At 32.7% G+C, this 20,526-nt stretch overlaps 3 protein-coding genes and 1 long non-coding RNA gene across 5 annotated transcripts; 3 read left to right on the top strand and 1 right to left on the bottom strand.

Annotated features, from left to right (window-relative positions):
* Positions 1–2,219: 2,219 nt before the first annotated feature.
* On the top strand, positions 2,220–5,183 carry LOC123213625 (bifunctional phosphatase IMPL2, chloroplastic). The gene is made up of 9 exons (XM_044633100.1): positions 2,220–2,709; positions 2,869–2,947; positions 3,232–3,326; positions 3,418–3,467; positions 3,604–3,728; positions 3,935–4,001; positions 4,244–4,333; positions 4,620–4,731; positions 4,883–5,183. The coding sequence occupies exons 1-9, from the start codon at positions 2,358–2,360 to the stop codon at positions 4,951–4,953; spliced, it is 1,041 nt and encodes a 346-aa protein (XP_044489035.1). The 5' UTR covers positions 2,220–2,357; the 3' UTR covers positions 4,954–5,183.
* Positions 5,184–5,635: 452 nt separating this feature from the next.
* LOC123213623 (probable receptor-like protein kinase At4g39110) lies at positions 5,636–8,829 on the top strand. Its single transcript, XM_044633099.1, has one exon. The coding sequence runs from the start codon at positions 5,969–5,971 to the stop codon at positions 8,474–8,476; it is 2,508 nt and encodes an 835-aa protein (XP_044489034.1). The 5' UTR covers positions 5,636–5,968; the 3' UTR covers positions 8,477–8,829.
* A 4,370-nt stretch (positions 8,830–13,199) lies between these two features.
* LOC123213626 lies at positions 13,200–13,975 on the top strand. Its single transcript, XR_006501724.1, has 2 exons — positions 13,200–13,593; positions 13,673–13,975. It is a non-coding gene; the product is annotated as an uncharacterized LOC123213626 (long non-coding RNA).
* Positions 13,976–14,708: 733 nt separating this feature from the next.
* Positions 14,709–20,526, bottom strand: LOC123213622 (SUMO-activating enzyme subunit 2). 2 transcript variants are annotated; one of them, XM_044633098.1, is made up of 12 exons: positions 20,357–20,526; positions 20,178–20,267; positions 19,265–19,348; positions 18,956–19,174; positions 18,193–18,294; positions 17,268–17,726; positions 16,917–17,146; positions 16,537–16,630; positions 16,269–16,451; positions 16,053–16,150; positions 15,914–15,974; positions 15,226–15,363 (listed from the first exon to the last, which is right to left on the bottom strand). In XM_044633098.1, exons 1-12 carry the CDS (start codon positions 20,387–20,389, stop codon positions 15,358–15,360), a joined length of 1,659 nt encoding a protein of 552 aa, XP_044489033.1. In that variant the 5' UTR covers positions 20,390–20,526; the 3' UTR covers positions 15,226–15,357. The 2 variants fall into 2 exon arrangements, with proteins under 2 accessions (XP_044489032.1, XP_044489033.1); XM_044633097.1 differs by lacking the exon at positions 15,914–15,974 and having other exon boundaries at positions 14,709–15,363; positions 20,357–20,518.

Here is a 20,526-nt window from a genome sequence, read left to right as displayed (position 1 = left end):
TTTATGTAAGCATGATGTCCACTTTTGAAAAGTCACACATGGGTGTGTGTTCCATACCACACGATTGTGTGTACCTTTCCTCAGAACGAGCGTGTGAAAGACGAAGTTGGCCAAATTTAAATATAAGACAGGTAGGCATGTAGATTACCTTACAAAACCATGTATCGCGACTTGAAAGTCATAGGTCTATTGGTTCTAATCATTTTCAATTTGTTTCCAGCAATCCATACACATATACAAGTTTCAAAACATGTTTCTAACCCTCATAAATCAACTTGTCATATTTATAACCATATAAACATGCTAAACATACGTAACCCTGGTTATCATCATCATCAACCTATTGCATTCATCTTACTTTCATGGTTGTAGACTTTCACACAATAATCAACCATAAATATATATATATATATATATATATATATATATATATATATATATATATATATATATATATATATATATATATATATATATATGATCAATAAAATGGCGAAAAACATATACAATCACCTATACTAGCAGATCATACTGTTTAGTAACAAGTTCATCCACACTTTTCATTGAATCTCCGTGTTTATAAATTTATAACTAAATATATGTATAACTAACATATACTTCACGCTAAAATAATGACAATAGGCATCAAACAAGTTCGGTGTACCAACCAAATCATCACACAATATGGATTCATAAAATAATCAACTGAAAAGCCACCTTACTCGACTTTTGATGTACAAGTGATCTTTGAGTGGTTACAGGAAATTTCGATGATTGGTGGCTTCCTCCGACAACTAGTGACCATCTCACGCTCTGCTCTCTTTTGGGTGTACGACTAGAGGTGTAAAGAATAACAAAAATTAGGTTAAATGCCTTGTTTATTTTGCCTCCTAGACATGACACACGGCCGTGTATCTACAATACATAGGCGTGTGTCATGTCGCCCAACTATGGATGATGCACAATCGTGTATAACCCTATATATGAGTGTGCATTTCTCTGGAAAATCAATATTAACTCAATTAAAACAAGAGAAAAGATTAGAATGCCCTTATACTTATTTGTGGATGTTACATGTTTGGTTATTGATAATTAATAACTACTTTAGTAATATATTTTTTATTACTTGGATTATCTTGTTTGACTTGTAAATAATAAAAAATTTTAGAAATTTTTTATTATTAATAGTGATATAACATATAATATATATGATAATTAGATTACTACCTCTACCATATGTATTAAAAGATTATCAATTTAATTTTAGTTTTATTATAATTATGCATTTACTTATTAATTTTTTTTAGGACTAAAATATTCTTATTTTTAATTAATATAATAAGTAATATAAAAAATACTTTAAAATAATTATATTTAATGATATTTAAGTAAAATAATATCTTAATATATTTTTATTAATCATATTAAACATAATAGTTATTTATATTTATAAATTTTTATTTAATATAATAATAATTTATACTTAATAATCTTTAACGTACTCTATCTTTACGAAAATATTTCATTTTCGATAATTAACTAAACCCACTCTGCAAATTAGTCATGACAAAGGGAGACAATGATAGTTCTTTATAGTTTATTTTAAAAATTTATATAATACATATATATTACTCATTTTCAACTATTTTTGCATTAAAAATATATTGAAAAATTCTCAACGTGTTAGTTTATTGGTAAGCACACATTGATCCATAAATTACGTCCAATATTAGTATGTCTTTGACTGAACCAGGGACGAGAAAGCTACCCTGAGAATATTTGACCACCATAATTTGAAAGGAAAATGACTATGTCGTACCTGAACTTTATTGAAACTAAATTGTCTATCGCTGTAAGTTGAAAAGTCAATTTTCTCACCTATTCATCAAAACCATACATTAATTTAACAGCTAAATGATAATTTGTTATTTTAAACAAAATATAGTATAGTTAATATTACTTACAAAATTACAGCCTATAATAATATAAAAAAATAATATATTCACCTATTTTATAGAAATAACTAATTAAATTTATGAATAAATTTAGCATATACGAAAAAAAAGTATTTTCATTTCAATCATAAAAGTGAAAAATTCGAATGGTCCTGTTTTTTTAAAATAATATACATACATGTATCAAATTATATTTGTTAAATAATTTGTTGAAAAGAAGAGAAAATATTTAAAAAATCTCATCATCCAACGGTGCAAAACACGTCAACTTCCGCTTGTTCAAACTGCAAAATACTCTTCAGTTCAGAGCCTTGCCGTTGGTTTGGTTCTCTGTTCATCAGTCGTCGTCACTCTCTTCTCAACGCTCTCGCTTTCCCGCCTATTTAAACCCATCCGTCTCAAATGCACTCTCAACTTCACTTCCTCTCCCTCTCCTCCAAACCTCTCACGTTGTTTCCCTCCACTTCTATCCGCAACGCCTCAACACTCAATCTTCGTCAAAACGACGACGCTCGCTTGTGTCTTCATCTTCCCTCGCTTAACCTTCTTTCACTTTCTCTTCAATCAAGAGCCGTTAAAGTCTCCTCCATGGCTTCTAATTCTAACATCTGTAATTGCGCCGTCGCCAATGGAGTCGGTGAACCTGACCTCGGTCTCTTGGCTGAAGTCGGCAATAAAGTCGCCGATGCGGCTGGAGAAGTTATTCGCAAATATTTTCGAAGTAAATTTGAAATTCTTGATAAAGAGGACTTGAGTAAGTAGTCAATTGAATATGTTTTCTTTTGCAAATTTTGTTGATAAGTTTTCTATATAGTGAAGTCATTGTTATGATTTTGAAAAGTTTATTGTAAATTTATGTTTTTTTTTTCCTTAGACTAATTAGTCTATCTTTTTTGAATTTGAATTTTTGCAGGTCCTGTAACAATTGCAGATCGAACAGCAGAGGAAGCTATGGTTTCAATTATATTGGAGAATTTTCCTTCTCACGCAATGTAAGTTATGTATTGGGGACTGTGAGAATTGATGTCAATAGTTTGCTAAATTGGAGGAAATGGTAACATATTCCTTTCATTTACTACTGTTTTCAGTCCAGAAAAAAGGAAAATTTTATGCTAAGAGATGAAGAAATATGGCCATGAGTTCTTTGTTTTTTATTAATTTGGTATTAAGATATCTAATGAGGAAAATTATTCATTTAATACTTTTTCCCAAGCTAGTTCTTGAAGTTTATTATTGATCTGTTCTTGCTGAAATGATTGAATAATTGTAACTCTAGTTTTGGAGAGGAGAATGGATGGAGGTGTGAAGAGAAGTTTGCTGACTATGTTTGGGTTTTGGATCCAATAGATGGGACTAAGAGTTTTATCACTGGTATGTTTCTATCTTTTCTTTCAAATTATTGTCACTAAGTTCATGCTTTGAATAGTTTGCCAAAGAAACTATGTGCTTTTACTTTTGTCAGGAAAACCCTTGTTTGGTACTCTCATTGCTCTGTTACATCGAGGGAAACCGGTAAGAGTCTCATGTCAGTTGGCAGCAGTCTATTATACAATTTTTTTTTCACCTCTACTATGTTGAATGTAAAATTTCATGGTGAGTTAGTTGCATATTAGGTTTTGGTTGAAGACTATTATTCATGTTTTTGCAGATTCTTGGCATAATTGATCAGCCTATTTTGAAAGAAAGATGGATTGGTATAAGTGGAAAGAGAACTACATTGAATGGGCAAGAAGTGTCTACACGCTCTTGTGCAAAATTGTCACAAGCATATTTGTACTATTTTCCTATCTCTTGAATATACTTTTGGTATAACTAATTGTGTCTGCTGCCTATCTTCTGAGCCCATTGCTTCAAGACAGTTAAAATACAGTTACAAGTCCTATGCTGGCTGATATGCACAATTTGTTTACAGTTGTATAAATAGTGATAAATAAATTAATAACCTGCTTTCTCTTTGACCATCTCCTCTATCTGTTTAGATACACGACAAGCCCTCATCTCTTCAGTGGAGATGCTGAACACGCATTTGATCGTGTGAGAAGCAAGGTCTGTGCTATTTTTTAAAATTAATTTCGATAGTGTCTGTTTTCTCTTCAAATGCGGTAGTTCGTACAATGAAATGGCAATATGATTTGACCTCTGTGAGATGTTGATATATGATGTCTAAGATATAAAAGAAAATATGTCATCAACCATGGTCTGTCAAGGTTTCCTTGTAATTTTATAAAATCCTTGATTTATTATTTCTCAAGTCTGAAGTTTTCCTTCCAATTTTCAATTCTGTACAGGTGAAAGTGCCATTGTATGGATGTGACTGTTATGCTTATGCCCTTTTGGCTTCAGGCTATGTGGATCTTGTCGTTGAGTCTGGTCTCAAGGTGAACCACATTCACTTAAGTTCGTAAAAGTAATTCTGTTTTGTTATGAATTCACACAAGTGTGGCCGTGAAGAATGCTCTTTCTTTAATTGGGTATAATGCTAGTAATTCAAACTGGCGAGAACTAAAACAAGAAATAAGTAGGCACCAAATCTTATTTGAATGAGAAGGCTGGGTTATCCAAATTTCTAATGCATTCTGTGACTGGATCTCAAAAAATGCTGTAAAATTTAAATCACTCTCTTTGTTTTTTCCACATGGTCTAACTAAAATTGTGAATTTACAGCCGTATGATTTTCTTGCTCTGATACCTGTAATAGAAGGCGCTGGGGGGCTTATAACTGATTGGAGAGGAGATCAACTTTACTGGGAGGCCTCATCAGATTCACGTCCAACAAGTACATCGGCTTTTATTATTATTATTATGTTGTTTTCACTGCTTGAATCCTCTCTGGTTTGAGTCAACTTTATGAATCTGGTTCCCATATCAGATCTCTACAAATTTCTAACTATTTGTCTTCATCCATCGTGTTTCGTTTCATTATCCAGGCTTCAATGTGGTGGCTGCGGGAGACAAACAAATTCACCAACAAGCTTTGGAGGCATTACAGTGGCTGTGAAGATTTGCATTTGTATGCAACTTATGGAAAGAAGGTACAATTCCACCAGTTGCTGTGATGAGTAGTTGGGTTTATTTATTTATCTCAAGAGGAAGCATGATCATGGGAACTAGAAATAACAATTATTGAGAGGATTACATGTCCTTTATCTTTGCAATATATCAAGAAGAAATTGCAGCACAACTTCTATTTATCAGAAAGTGTAGTACAATTCATGATTTGATGGCCTAGCTTTATCTGTTCATATTATTTTCTTGCTTCCATCCATCTCTTACATTTAGGGGCGTCTGATTGGGCGTAATCAACTATTAGCCTTTTAATCGATTTTTTATAAGTAATTTTATATGTACAGAATTTCTACACAAAAAAATTATACAAACTAACAAGACAGTTATTTAATAGTGATGATATAACAGGATTGACATGTGAGAGATAAAACAATACTCAATCATGTGATAATACGTATGAGTGTGTATATATTTGTGTATTTAAAATAAATACACATACACGTTATGGCTAGAGTAAGACAATAATTTGAAGAAAAAAAAAAAAAATAGAAAGGATTTGAGTCCAAAATTAAGCCTAATTTATTGGAATTTTTAATGTTTCAATTGTAATGGTTATCATATGCTACATGCCAAATCACTAAAATCTAAAACAATCAGTGGAGTGGAAGAGATGGATATAAATGGAGTTTGACTATTTCAAATGGCTGTCTCATGCACCATTTTCTGTTTCCACATACTAAAATTAGGCTTACTAGAAATTTTACAGCAAAAATCTTTTCCCACAAACCTTGCCATTTTTTCAGGATGACAAACTTCTCTCGGGCTGTCAATGGCTTTCCTCCTCTGAGAATCAAGAGAACTGAACACCACATCCCCATTTTAGTAAATAATAACAAAATCCTTTTCAATATCATTTATTGGATCCAATTCTAAACATCCCTTCTTCAACCAGGAGGGATGGACAGAGAAAAACAAGAAAACTAAAATCAACAGGCAATCCCATTCCCATGTCTTCTTCATTGATGGCTATCCTCCTGGTTCTTGTTTTTGCTTTTTTCTCCTGCCCCTTTACCGCCTTTTCAGCCTCCTCTGACTTCACTCCCAAAGACAATTTCCTCATTGATTGTGGAGGCAAGTCCTCTTCTGCTCTTCCTGATGGAAGAACATTCAAAACTGATAAGGAATCCTCTCAATTCTTGCAAGCTAAAGAAGACATTCAAGTTTCAGACGAATCAGCTAATGTTCCTTTGCCTATATATAAAACTGCTAGAGTTTTTAAACAAGAAGCAACTTACACTTTTGATTTGGCAGAGAAAGGATGGCATTGGATACGTCTCCATTTCTTTGCAATGTCTGTTAAGGACCATGACTTGACGAAAGCTTCATTCTCTGTTCAAACAGAAAAGTATGTTCTCCTTCACAATTTCAAACTCGAAAATAATAATAAAGTTGTCCTCAAGGAGTACTTGCTCAGTGGGACAGACCCTACATTGTCTCTCAAGTTTATACCAATGGAGAATTCAGTGGCTTTTATTAATGCCATTGAGGTTGTTTCTGCTCCAGATGACTTGATCAGTGATGAAGGCTCCAATCTTTTCCCCATTAATAATTATGCTGGTTTGACCAAATTTTCATACCAATGTGTACACAGACTCAACATGGGGGGACCTTTGATCACACAACAGAATGACACACTTGGTAGGACTTGGGTGCCTGATAGTCCATATCTTAAGGATAAAGCCTTGGCTAAGAGTGTCTCTGTTGGTTCTGATAGCATCAAATATCCTGAACTTGTCACACCATTGATTGCACCAGTTGCAGTGTATTCTTCTGCTGCTGAAATGGGAGAGTCAGCCACAACTCAACCAAATTTCAATGTCACATGGAACTTTGATGTCGACACATCGTTTAACTATCTGCTTCGGATGCATTTTTGTGACATTATAAGCAAATCCATGGATGATCTGTATTTCAATGTATACATTAATGGGAAAACTGCAATATCTGGGTTGGATTTGTCTACTCTCACAAAGGCTCTGGCCACTCCATACTATAAAGATATTGTAGTAAATTCCTCACTTATGTCCAATGGACTCAGCATTCAAATTGGTCCAATGAATCAGAATACTGGTACAAGAAATGCAATTCTAAATGGGTTGGAGATTATGAAAATGAGTAATTCAGTAGACAGTTTGGATGGAGAGTTTGGTGTTGATGGTAGCACAACTGGTTCATCCCACCGTGGTACAGTAGCTGCAGTTGGATTTGCAATGATGTTTGGAGCATTTGTTGGACTTGGTGCTATGATGATTAAATGGCACAAGAGACCCAAAGATTGGCAAAAGAGAAATAGCTTTTCTTCTTGGTTGCTTCCTTTGCATACTGGTGACACAAGCTTCATGACTAGCAAGACCTCAACCAGGAATGGCTTAAACTCAACTTTAGGCCTAGGCAGGTACTTCTCCTTGGCAGAGTTGCAAGAAGCAACAAACAACTTTGATAAAAGTGCAGTTATCGGCGTTGGAGGATTTGGCAATGTGTATCTTGGCGTGATCGATGATGGAACCAAAGTTGCTGTCAAGAGGGGAAACCCGCAATCTGAACAAGGTATCACAGAGTTTGAAACAGAAATCCAAATGTTATCTAAGCTCAGGCATAGGCATTTGGTGTCACTTATTGGCTACTGTGATGAGAATTCAGAAATGATCCTGGTTTATGAATACATGTCTAATGGACCATTTAGAGATCACTTGTATGGAAAAAATCTGCCACCATTGTCATGGAAGCAAAGACTGGAGATATGTATTGGTGCTGCTCGTGGACTTCACTATCTACACACTGGAACTGCACAAGGTATCATTCACCGCGATGTTAAGACCACAAACATTTTGCTTGATGATCAATTTGTTGCCAAGGTTGCAGATTTTGGACTCTCCAAAGATGCACCAATGGGACAGGGTCATGTAAGTACTGCAGTGAAGGGAAGTTTTGGGTATCTAGACCCGGAGTACTTCAGGCGGCAACAATTGACAGAGAAATCAGATGTGTACTCATTTGGTGTGGTTCTGTTTGAGGTATTATGTGCAAGGCCTGCAATTAATCCAGCACTACCAAGAGAACAAGTAAATTTGGCTGATTGGGCAATGCAATGGAAGAGAAAAGGCTTGCTTGAAAAGGTTATTGACCCCCATCTCTTAGGAACTATCAATCCTGAATCAATGAAGAAGTTTGCTGAAGCTGCAGAGAAGTGTTTGGCTGATTATGGTGTAGACAGGCCTACAATGGGAGATGTATTGTGGAACTTAGAGTATGCTTTGCAATTGCAAGAAGCTTTCACAAAAGGAAAATCTGAGGATGATGAATCTACTAGTGTATCCACTGCTCACACTTCAGTCTCCGATAATCATCCGGTTACTCAACCGGAGGAGAACACAGGACCGGCGCAAGTTCGGGCTATCGATGACCATTCAGGAACTGCAATGTTTGCCCAGTTTTCAGAGCTTAACGGTAGGTAAATAATTATTGTGTTTGAGAGATTGAAGAACATGTAAAATAGTACAACACAAAGCAATCTTGTGGGGTAAATTTATACATGTGTAGCACTAATGGTTTGTTCTGCTTCTTCATGAATGGGAAACAGTTAGCATTTTGAACGTCCATGGATAGCATTTCTGATATACTAATTGTACAAGATTGTTGAATTTTACAATTATTTCAAGTAGACCATTTTGTTGTAATTTTTTTCTCCAGTCAGTCTCTCTTGTGCCTGTGCTAAGGGGTATATGGTGGCACACATTTGTATCAAACAGATGAATGTTATATGATGGTTGAGCTGTTTTACTAGAGTAGAAAATATGCAGATTTGATGTGAATTTGCAAGCAAATGAAGAACTTTTTTTTAACTGAAGTGGATATCTGATAGTACATTGGAAGACTAGCTAGAGCAACAGAAAAATAAAGGTAATTCTAGACCCCACTTAGCTGATTCAATCTCATAGGAAGAAGTAGGCTAATCAGAGAGACCAAGTGAAAGTTTAATCCAAAATTTTGGGATGTTCAAAATTATCTAATGAACAGAATTGATTTTTAAATCAAAAATCAAATTGAAAAATAGGTTATTTGAAAACCCAATTTAGATACCAGGTAAAGAATATAAAAAAAATCAGTTTTTTTGTTCGGTTATCATTTTGTTTATATTTTAAAAACTGTTTACAATAGATTTGTTATATAAATATCTGTAGAAACTACAAGAAAAATTGTTTACTGATAATTGAAATTTTAGCAGCATAATTAGTCAAGATTTATAAAGAAACTAGTTATTTCATGCATGATATTGAGGCTTTACTAAAGGATACAAAGAAAACCAGTAACCATACTGATGGTGTTTACTGTAATATCGGAAACAATTCAATTTTTCTTTCTTTTTGGTAACTGGGACACCCGACTCAAATATTTTTTTCTGTAAGTTTTAATACTCTGTCAATTTTGTTAATATCAGAGTCTACAATTCAAAATTTCATTTAATACAAAATATACATCAAACAAACAATAAACACTCAAGGATCAATTTAAGAGGAATTTGATTGCAAACATGTTATATACAATCATATGGAGTGTTTTATAAAATCACATTCTCACGATGATAGCTCTTTTATCTTTACCAATGTTGAAATGAGGTGAAAATTGCTCTCGATCTAAGGCAAGGACGATGCCTTAGTTTTCACTAGAAATTAGGTGCCAGCCAAAAAAGGCAAGCAACAAGCACTAGGTTGTAATGCCCCAAATTCCGAGGTTATTCGAATTGGAATGCTACTTATCTCTATCATATTATTCTAAAATAAAATTATTTCTACAAGCATATAAGTTTCTAAATCCCTCATATATAATAATTTAATTAATTTAACATATCAAAGTTTTACGTATAATCATCCATAATTAATGAATAGTAAACTCTACACATCAAGAATTTCCTCAACATTTCTCCTTCATTTGATTTCATACGTCCTACCTATTATAGAAAATTTATTTTATAAAATGATGAAGACAAGAAATGAGTTGTCGATTCGATAAGTAAAAACAAGCATAATAATATATAACGTTTTAAACATTGTATCATTAAGGGTTTTTTTTTTCACTTTTAAAATCATTAGTAATAAGAAAAAAGAAGTATAAAACACTTTCATATTTATTAATTATAAGAAAAAGCAACATCCACTTTTTTTTCATAAAATAATTTTAAAAGAATTTATAAATATTACTCATAAATAGAAAATATAAAATTCATATTTAACATTTGCCACGTAGTGTCATTTGTATCTCCGGTGATCTGATCACATTCATTATCATTCATATTCATATTTGTATAAGTTCGTTGACTTTTCATTATATTTATATTCACGATAAATTCGTAAAACTTTCATTATATTCATATTCATAATAGGTCTATAGACTTTTTATTATTCATATACATCATAAATTTGCATATTTTTCACCACTCATTATATATCTAAACGTTTTCTAATTTAATTATATTTATTATTTCATAAATCAGTCAAATTTTCATCATTACTAGGAACATTCGGCAAAACATATCTCATAAAACTTTTCTTACTATTAAACATTTATTATTGAAAAACAATTGAAAAAGATTTATCCAGTACATATGTCTTGACGACCATTTAAAATAATATAAATGTTGTTTGTTAAGAAAAATATATATCTTTAAAGATAATTTTCAAAATAATTTAAATTAGAACATTAGATACATGTCGTCATGTAATAAAACTCATGACATAATTAATCATATAGAAAAATTTTAATATAAGAACACAACTCATTTCATATTATATAAGTTTTTACATAAGTGATAATTTCTAATTACACCATTAGCCGTCCAAGGAGATATAATTATAAATAAAACTTAACATTATCAAATTTTAATTTTAGAAGTATCGTCTTATAGTTTATAAATCTTATAATTATTTAATGTCTCCTTTATCTCCAAATATATCTAATGTTATCTCTTTAGTTTTATCCTTTTAAATTTGAAATTTGATGGTTTGCTAGCAACTATCACTAGATACACTAGTGTGAAGAAAAATGGTTGGGCATAAAAATAGTTCTTTTTTTAAATGATGCACGATGGTTCATCACTGTACATGGTCATGCATCTATCTTATTGAATATGTGATAATCTAAATTTATAAATATATGATAACATCATTGGATAAGATTAACTCAAAATAACACACAAGCGTGGATAGAGTATGCAAGATCATGTGTCTAATTTGACACTTACCCAATTTTTAACCCAACTTCATCTAATTCATATAAAGTCAACACTCTACAATTTCATATAGGGTTTAGGTTATACAATTTCATATAAACCCATTCATCTATGAATTATTTTATTTTGGTCATTAAAGCATAAATTATGCTTTAAGCTTGATAACTTTACTAGAATTGAAACCAATAGTTTGAATACTGGGCTGGATTCATCCCAAGCAATCAAAAGCCTCTAAAACTCCATCTCTGTCGCTTACTATGTATAACTTATAGGCTCTCTGTTATGTGTTGCATCATAGTGTTTGCATTTGTGTTGAATTTATAATTTGATAGTATACATACATACACCAAAATTGGTTTCTAGTAAGACATCATGACCACCGAATAGATGAAGTGTTAGTGATTTGATTTTTACCTATAAACAATACGATTAGACACGACAATGAGCTAGGTCACATCGGCTTTAACATGGCCTACATGCCTATGGTCATGTCGGGCCCAAGGTTTACACAATTGTGAGCTTTCGTATCGGATTGACCTACAAAAATATATAGAGCCATGACATAACTCGTGCTACAATGGGTCATGCTGTGTCAGACACTTAACGGGCCAGCTCAACGTCTTTTAGCAGGCTAACCATATAATTGCAAATATTTTTTATTATTTTTTTATTAAATTTTTTGGATTTCTTATATTATTCTTTTAGTTTTTCTCGTATGAATAATGACAAATAATTAATAAATTTTGATTCTCCACATTATCTTTTGGTTTTCCCATAAAATTAATAATAAATTTATTATTACTTTTTATTTTCTATAACATTAAGAAATATTTTGGATTCACATGTAAATTATTTGAATTCCCTATGTAATAATAAATAAATCATAAAATTTTTTAAATCATTAATAAACTTTTAAAAAAATAGTGCACAATGTCGTATTGTATTGTGTCGGGTCGAAGTTAGAGTCCGACAAGTTATGCCAAAAAAAGGGGCTTCGATCAGCCTTGACGTGTCAAAATACGATTATCTTATAATTCGATCATTTAAGCATACGATATCTCTTCAAAGTTGAGACACAAAATTAATGTTTACCTTAGTGAATTGATGGTATGCATTGACTGATTTTTTTTATCAACAACTGAATAATATTGGATTGAGCAACAACTTAATCTTACTATGACCATAAATTCAAATGGTTGTTGATGTCCGTTAGTAGGTCTGTTAGAGATATCAACTCTTATACCCAAGAGTAAAGAATCATTTTTTGATCAAACATAACTTTCACAACTATTTTGGCAATCCTTTTTCAAAAACTACATTAGATTGATACTAGTCCATATCGATTCTTATATAAGATCTCTAGTGATCTCAACTCAAAGGATCATATTTATCACTATTTGTTAGAAGATATATTTCATAGATATTGAAGTAACGATTTATATAAAATTCTCTTAGTGGATTTATTTGGTGAACACATATATACAATGTGCACCTCTTTGTTGCACCTAGTTATTGACAAATAACTTTGATATGCTAGATCTATCATCATTTTTTGGTAAAATCATTTAACACTATGATAGTCTTAACTATATTAGAACTCACAACCAATGCACTAGATAAATAATGGTTTCACAAATGTGATAGAGACTTGAATCCAAACCTTTACAATAAAAGTTTTAATATTTTACCAATTTTGTTAGCGTTCAAAGAGTTGAAAATATGACTTAATTGAAAATTGACTATATGGCACCCACTCCAGTACATGCATATCATCAAATATCTCAATACCAATTGTGTAATGCAAGTAGTTAATATCACCATCAACCAAATCAGTTACCTATCAGTGGAGACTAAATTTAGTCAAAATTCCTGGTTTTGTGTAGAATTTCGAAAAAGACTTAAGAGACTTTTATAATCCCTCATGTAGTTTTATTCCCACTCGTAAAGAATGGTTTAGATGAATTGCTTTATTGACATATATATCTTCAATAGATAAGAGGAGCGGTAGGGACAAGAAGATAGATTGATTGAACGAGAGCAAGTATAGATAAGGATGTGGATGTAGATACATAGCTAAACCAAATTAAGCAACATGGCATGGTTCAGCTTAAGCCCCCTTTTGTTTTGTTTTGAGAGATTCCAAACCAGCCCATATTTATAGACAAAACATTAAAACCAAACCAATCCCTCCTCCTTGACGACCCCATAAATCATTATTACCTCAATATTAAACCTCCATCGACCCTGAAATTTTTTAACTCCATCGCTGTTGGACGATATGAATCAATATGAAGATGCAAGCAGTTGCTTCAACATGGGTTCGTTGGAGACAAGTCTTCCTCAAAAGTAAGAAAGGATATTAATGAATTAATTGATGAATCAATGAATAAGAATATATGGAATAGTTATTGTTTTTGTTTTGCAGAAGAGGGTTGTCAAGGTATTACTCAGGGAAGGCAAGATCTTTTACCTGCATGGCGGACGTTCGAAGTGTAGATGACCTTAAGAAACAAGAGAATCCAGAAGCCAAGAAAAGGAAGCTCAAATATTTGAATAGGAATAAAGATGTGCAATATCAATGTCGAAGGGTTTCAAGTACCACCCACTTTTCCACACCACTCGTTCATTAATCATGAGGCTTTTCCTCCTTCTGTAAATTACATAATTTACAGCTCCAATTTCCTTAGCTTCTTATGTTCTAATATAATAATATAATTTTTATATATTACCCGCTGATATATATATATATATATATATATATATATATATATATATATATATATATATATATATATATATATATATATATATATATATATATATATCCATTTTGTTTGAAATGCTTCACTTGTGTACAGAAGTCAAAAACTTGTAATTTCATAATTATGTAATCCATTTTACTGTCCCTTGGGAAATTAATTTTTTATGTCTGATGACTTTTTAACCTTAGTAATGACATGTTGTTTCTAATCATGCTAGTAAAATCATATATGAAAAACTTAATTCTACGTATTACGTATTGTACATTGTATTATAGAATACAATTTCTTTTTAAATATTATAAAATAATAGTAAAATTTAATTGTTGCATTATCGTGTTAAAAAATATCATATCATGTAAAATTCTAAAATTATTAAATACACTTCTATTATATTATCATTTCTTTAAAAAAAATATATTAATAATACATATCATATCATATTATATCTTACAACATACCTACTATATTAACGATTTTTTATACATTTTTAAATATATATATTTTTTACACATATCATATTATAAAATATATACCACATATTATAAAGCGCTAATAACCATTTTTCTATTCTAATACAATAATGAAACAACTCGCCTTTTGCATTTGTTTCCTCAGATGTATTTCAATCAACAATTGGACCTATGGAAATAAGAGACAACTAACATTTACCCAGATTGCAGTTAAACAAAATGAGAGGGATTTTAGGTTCAAATCTTTCACTCATTTGATCTTAGGGTCAACAAATATCCAACAAATCTGTTACTGGCAACATTACAGTTTCATCTCATCCATTGTCGACCTAGCTGAGTAAAAATACATAATATATATTGGTTGTTACACAAAAAAGAAAAAAAAAAAAAAAAGAAAAGAAATGGGGGGCTACAATTAAATAGTTACCTAATACTGATAAGATCCTGTCTTGTTACCTAATAACTAACACTTTATGCACCAATTGAATTTTCCATTAATGGTACAAAATTAGGAAGTAAGAAGTCTTCCACAGTCAGCAGTTGATTCCCACCACCAAAACTAATGTAATCTTTTCTTCTTGTTGGCGACTGAATCCAAATATTCAAGCATCACCAGATCGTCGTCATCATCATCATCATCAAGCTCTTTCACCTCCTTGTGATTTCCAGTGCCGTCAACAGCATTTGGAATATCCACTTCTGTTAACTTACGTTTCTTGCCAGAGGGTTCTGAAATTTCTTCCACCTCGGTATCCTTTTCAGCCTCCACAACTTCAGCTTGTGGCACATTTGATGTGCTTCCACTGTTTTCAACCACTGCAGGAGCTTGTGTCCATCCAGATAGAACCATTCCATCAGGCTCCTTTTCTTCATCAAATTCATCTCTGTTAAAATTCAGAGCATGTGAAATATATAAGCAGCTGATCAAAAGTGATAAAATTTTTTTTAAACAAATCATTAGATTCAGGGATCCAAATATTCATCACAAATCAACAAATCCAAACAATTCATGAAGCTTTGGATAATGTAAATGGGGCAGTGCTTCAAATTTTACCACTCAACCTAAACTTCAAAAAGTCACCCGAGTTAAAGCAATGAAAATTCTTCTTTCTTCCAACTATAGTCTCTTAATCAAACAAATAATACAAAAAAGTGAAGGCTAAGATCATCCAAGAGACTCACTGACCATCGTGAAAACCAACACAACCATAAGGTAAGCCATGAGAATATCAAAAGATTAAGAAAACAATCTGATCAACTACAGAGACTTGCAAATTTACCCTAATCCCTCGTGAAACAAAACAAAGGAACCTAACCCCAAAGCAATCATTATACGAGCTAAAGATCACACACAAGTTTATTTTTCAGCCACTATACCAAAAGCCTTGATACGATATATTACAAAACATGCATGCACTAATAAAATTTTACAACCAGATTTGTAAAGGAATGAACACCCTCCCATCCCCGAAATGAGTGGAAATTGTGCAGCAGTCTGCAAAATTTCAGCAGCAGTCAAAAGAAAATATTTTGCTTGGCTGTGAAATTTTCCTTATTAAAAGTAAATACAAACCTATGTTTGATATTGATACTGCAATTCAACTCCTGTTGAAGATCCTCTACAGTGAGAATAGTCCCACAATCAACTGGAGAAGGAAGCTCAGACAGCACCTGAGGCAAAAACAAAATTAATTTAAACTAAAAAACAGAGTGGAAGAGATACAAAGAAAAATGCATGGTTGCAACATTAAAGGAGTAAAGTCATTCCCAGTTAAACGACAAAATTTACCTTCTCAAGGTTGGCAGCATAATTTGCTACCATATCTTCATCAAGATCATCACCAACTTCATAAAGAAGGTTTGAACCATGCATAATCAAAGGAAAGTTCATGCCTAGCTTGGCCTTAACAATCTTTTCCACAAAATCCCGCAGCTTTGAGCGATGAGTATTAATCTCAAGCAACAGTGGTGTCTGTTTTAAGCAGCAGATTACCATCAAGAGTGAGACAAACATATCAAGAGATTTCCACATAGTGTTAAAAGGAAGTAAAATATACCTCTGAGCAAACATAGCAGGACTTGTTTGGCTCATAAGGTTCCACTGGCATTAGGAGCATCTTTTTGGTAACATGTTCAAGACAATATGTCATCCTGCATAGAAGTTCAAAATAAGATTTCAGCATACTTAGCAGTTTCTAATCATAGATGCAGATACAAATGGCAACACTAATATCATCAAGCAAAGGAATTTTGCAGAACACAATGCAGAAATAGACCATTGGTAGAAGTAATTTTTTTCAAGTATTTCAAACAAGTAAAAAAGCAGTCTGAGTTAAATTTCTTTACGAACATATCACTGTACAGGGAATAAAGATAGATTACAAGTTGCATTAACATAAAATAAAACCTAAACAGATAAAAAGTAATTGAGACACACCTATAGGTATCAGTATCCTTCTGTAGCACCTTGATTGCTTCAATTACAATTAACCCAGCTATAATAGCATTTGTTGTTGCAACAGCATGCACAATATTACCAGCAATGCCTTTGGCTTCAAAAAGGCTATGTAAAGGAATTCCAAAAGAAGCAGCCCGAATATTTGCGGCAGCTGTAACAAACTCTACTGCTAACTGATCATCTTTATCAAAACTCAGGTTTCCAATCTCCTGAACAAAAATATGATGTACACATAATATTCAGTTTTGAACGGAAAAAGAAAAATTAGTTAATCAAGAAATTCAAAGGTTTTTCCACACATTGGTTTAGAAGCATGAGATCAAGAAAAACCTTTTCTCTCTTCAGAAAAAATAGTTTCAAAGCCTCAAGGAAAACTCTTGAACTTTCCAGAAGGGACCATTTATCCTGTGGATTCTTCAGACCCAAAGATGCCATGGCAGACACAGATGCAAGAGTATCAGTTATGCAACTTTTATCCACATTTCCATTCTGATGATTCAGTTCTTCTAACAGGAAATCCTTACTATATATAGGCCTTGGTCTATTCCTATTTTTCCAAGTGTCTTCATTAGACAATGCTAATTCAATGTTAGAACCAAACACATGGTCATATATTCTTCTTCCATATTGGCCAATATCTTCATCCTTTCTTCGTTCAAATACATCTTCTGCTTGTTCTGATGAGTCAGTAGCATCATTGGAGCGCACATTTAAATCATTTCCCTGATTCTTGTCTCCAAACAACTTGGCAAAAAGCAGGTCTTTAGCCCATACGATACAGTGAACAAACTGCAAATTCAACATAGGCACCATTACCACATAAATATTTTGTCATTAGTCAAAAAGAACCAGAGCCAATTTTGATAAATAAGATCTACCATCTTTACAGCAGTATTAACATAACAAAACCCACTTTCTTTCCCATTAAATTAGTTGCTGCATCCTAGAGATTTCTAGTTGTTCCTGAACAAAAGCATCCCCTTCAAGAGTTAATCCTCTCTATTTCATGGTTGCTTTCACTTCTTTTGTTCTTGGAGCAACAGAATTCAGACTTACGTTTGCTCACATCATATTACTTTGCACCTTCTAGTCTTTGTGTCCCTCAAGATTATGCTTTAAATAGCAAATCATGCACCATAACCACAATTAGCCACTAGTAATAACATTATAATCATAGCAAGTTACAGTCAACCAAACATTCCATTTTCCACCACAAAAGGAAACCTCACATTCTTGCAAAAAGAAAAGCACAAACCTTTGATGGAGTGCTTGTTATTGTACAGACAGGATAGGTTTTCGGGGAAGGTTTGGGCTGACATTCATAACATTCAGTTTTCCCTTTTACATGCACTGTGACCTGGCTTCCATGAAATTGGTAAAAACCAAGAATCATGATCATCAGAAACAATGAAAAAAATCAACATAACCAAATTAAAAGCATGAATATCTAGTCAAACAGGCAGAAAGAGGACAGAACATGAATGTGTAACATGAGAAAGTAATAAACAAAAGAAGATTTTCTTTTCGAACATTAGGTGAAACTCAATGATTTAGATTATCAGGTATCAACTACCAAGCATAAATTACAATGTTAAATAAATGTCTCTAAGTTGATATAATTCTTAAAAGTCCATTCCCACACATCATGTTGAATGCCAGCTTTTTTGAAGGAGACAAAATTTTCATAACAATTTGAAGTTCCCAAGATCTCATCAATAAAAAATTACTTATGTTTTGTAAGGTTATAAAAAGCAGCAAGTAACATACTTGGAGGAGAAAATAAAACATTATTTGCAATCTAGTTGCAGGTTGTATAACTAAATTTTATTTGGCTGCTAAAGTATCAGGTGATTGAAACTTCTACTATAGTAAGATGAAAGCAAACTCAATTGCAGTAAACATACAGTTCAAAGAAGTGTTTATACAAAACAAAAAGGTATAATTAGACACAGTCTTTCAAAAAACCCCTTTAATGATAAATAGACTGTTTCCAAAATATTAAAGATCATCATTATTACCTGTCCCAGGAAGCCTGTAGTCCCACTTTCAACTAAAGGAACATCAGCTGCCAAGCAAAGGCGATTAACATGCCGCCTTGCATCTAGATTGTCAAGGCCATTCAGAACAACGTTAAATTGCTTGAAGAATTCAACATTGAACTCAGGATCCTTAACATTGGCATGATGTGGTGTAATGGTCATACCAGGCCTAAAATTTAAGACAGCATCCCGAGCAACCTGGTTAAAAACATTGATTAGAGAGTTATAAATAAACATAAATAGTGCTGCAGTAAGCATAAAAAGAAAGACTCGTGTTGCTGTTCATACCTTGGCCTTCGACTGGCCAACATGTGATTGACGAAATAAAAATTGCCTGTTCAGGTTACTGACTTCAATGGTATCCATGTCAATCTGCAAACAGATGATTACACAAAAAAGAATTATTCTATTGTAATAATAAATGCCAGCATAAGTTGCAAAAAACAAAGAAACCTCCGAAACTCGGAACAAAAGCTTCATCGTCATGAGCAAAAAAAAAAAAGAGGAAATCACCCATACATATTGTAGCAAATAAATGATCTTAATTTAGGTTCCAAAAAGGAAAAAAATGCTACCATTATCAATGACAGAGGTAAGGAAAAAATGGTAATAGGAAAAAGACTAAATACATGGCCCTGGATAAGTGAAAAAATAAAGCCAAAGCAAAAAGGCATTACACAGGTTTTACCTTCTTTATACAAATTTATATGCAAAGTATCCAAGAAAAACGTCAGATTTCTTAACTGAATATCAAGGGTAAACTCAAACACCATAAAGAAAATATAACATAATCAGTTATCAATGCCAACAACTATACTTGAAAGCCAATACCTACTACCATCAAATTTGATCTTTTAGCATCCGAATTGAAATCACCACCAACATCCACACCACTTTTCAAAATTATCACACAGCTAGAATGTAAGAAATAATTTGAACCCACTAAGCAAACTCAAGGGGAAAACTAACTAACTCCTCAAGGTGGAATCTTTCCATTTTTCTATTCATAACAATACCCAAATATAACAAATTCGACACTTTAAGCACCAACTAACTAAACCCAAGCAAATGAAATAGCAAAAAAAAAGTAATAATTACACATAATCACCCACCTAAAAACCCTAGTAACCACAAGTAAACCAGAAACAAAACCCAAACATAAATTTCTTCAAAATTTAAAGCAAAAGGCAAAAGTTCTAACAATATGAATATCTTGAAAGCCGGAGAGAGCGAGAGTCTTAAGCAGCTCGCAGCCGATACCACCAGCTCCAACCATGAGCACTTTGGCGCCCTAAACAAAACAAAAATAAAAACCCACAAATAAGAAAATACAAAACCCTGAAATTCAGTTCAAATAAACGTGGGGAGCTTTCTGGGTACCTTTATAGCAGATAAATGTCCCTCTGTAGCCATTGGGACTGAAGGTAGAGAGAGAGAGAGGGGTAAACTGAACAGAGCGAGTGAGAGAGAGAGAGAAATAAATTAGAATCAGAATATGAAATTTGATTAGTGCGAATGAATAATATTTTACAGACGAAATAGTGGGCGCC

Source organism: Mangifera indica, chromosome 4 (assembly GCF_011075055.1).
Source record: "Mangifera indica cultivar Alphonso chromosome 4, CATAS_Mindica_2.1, whole genome shotgun sequence".
Lineage (NCBI taxonomy): Eukaryota > Viridiplantae > Streptophyta > Magnoliopsida > Sapindales > Anacardiaceae > Mangifera > Mangifera indica.
This window is presented reverse-complemented; position numbering and strand designations above follow the sequence as displayed.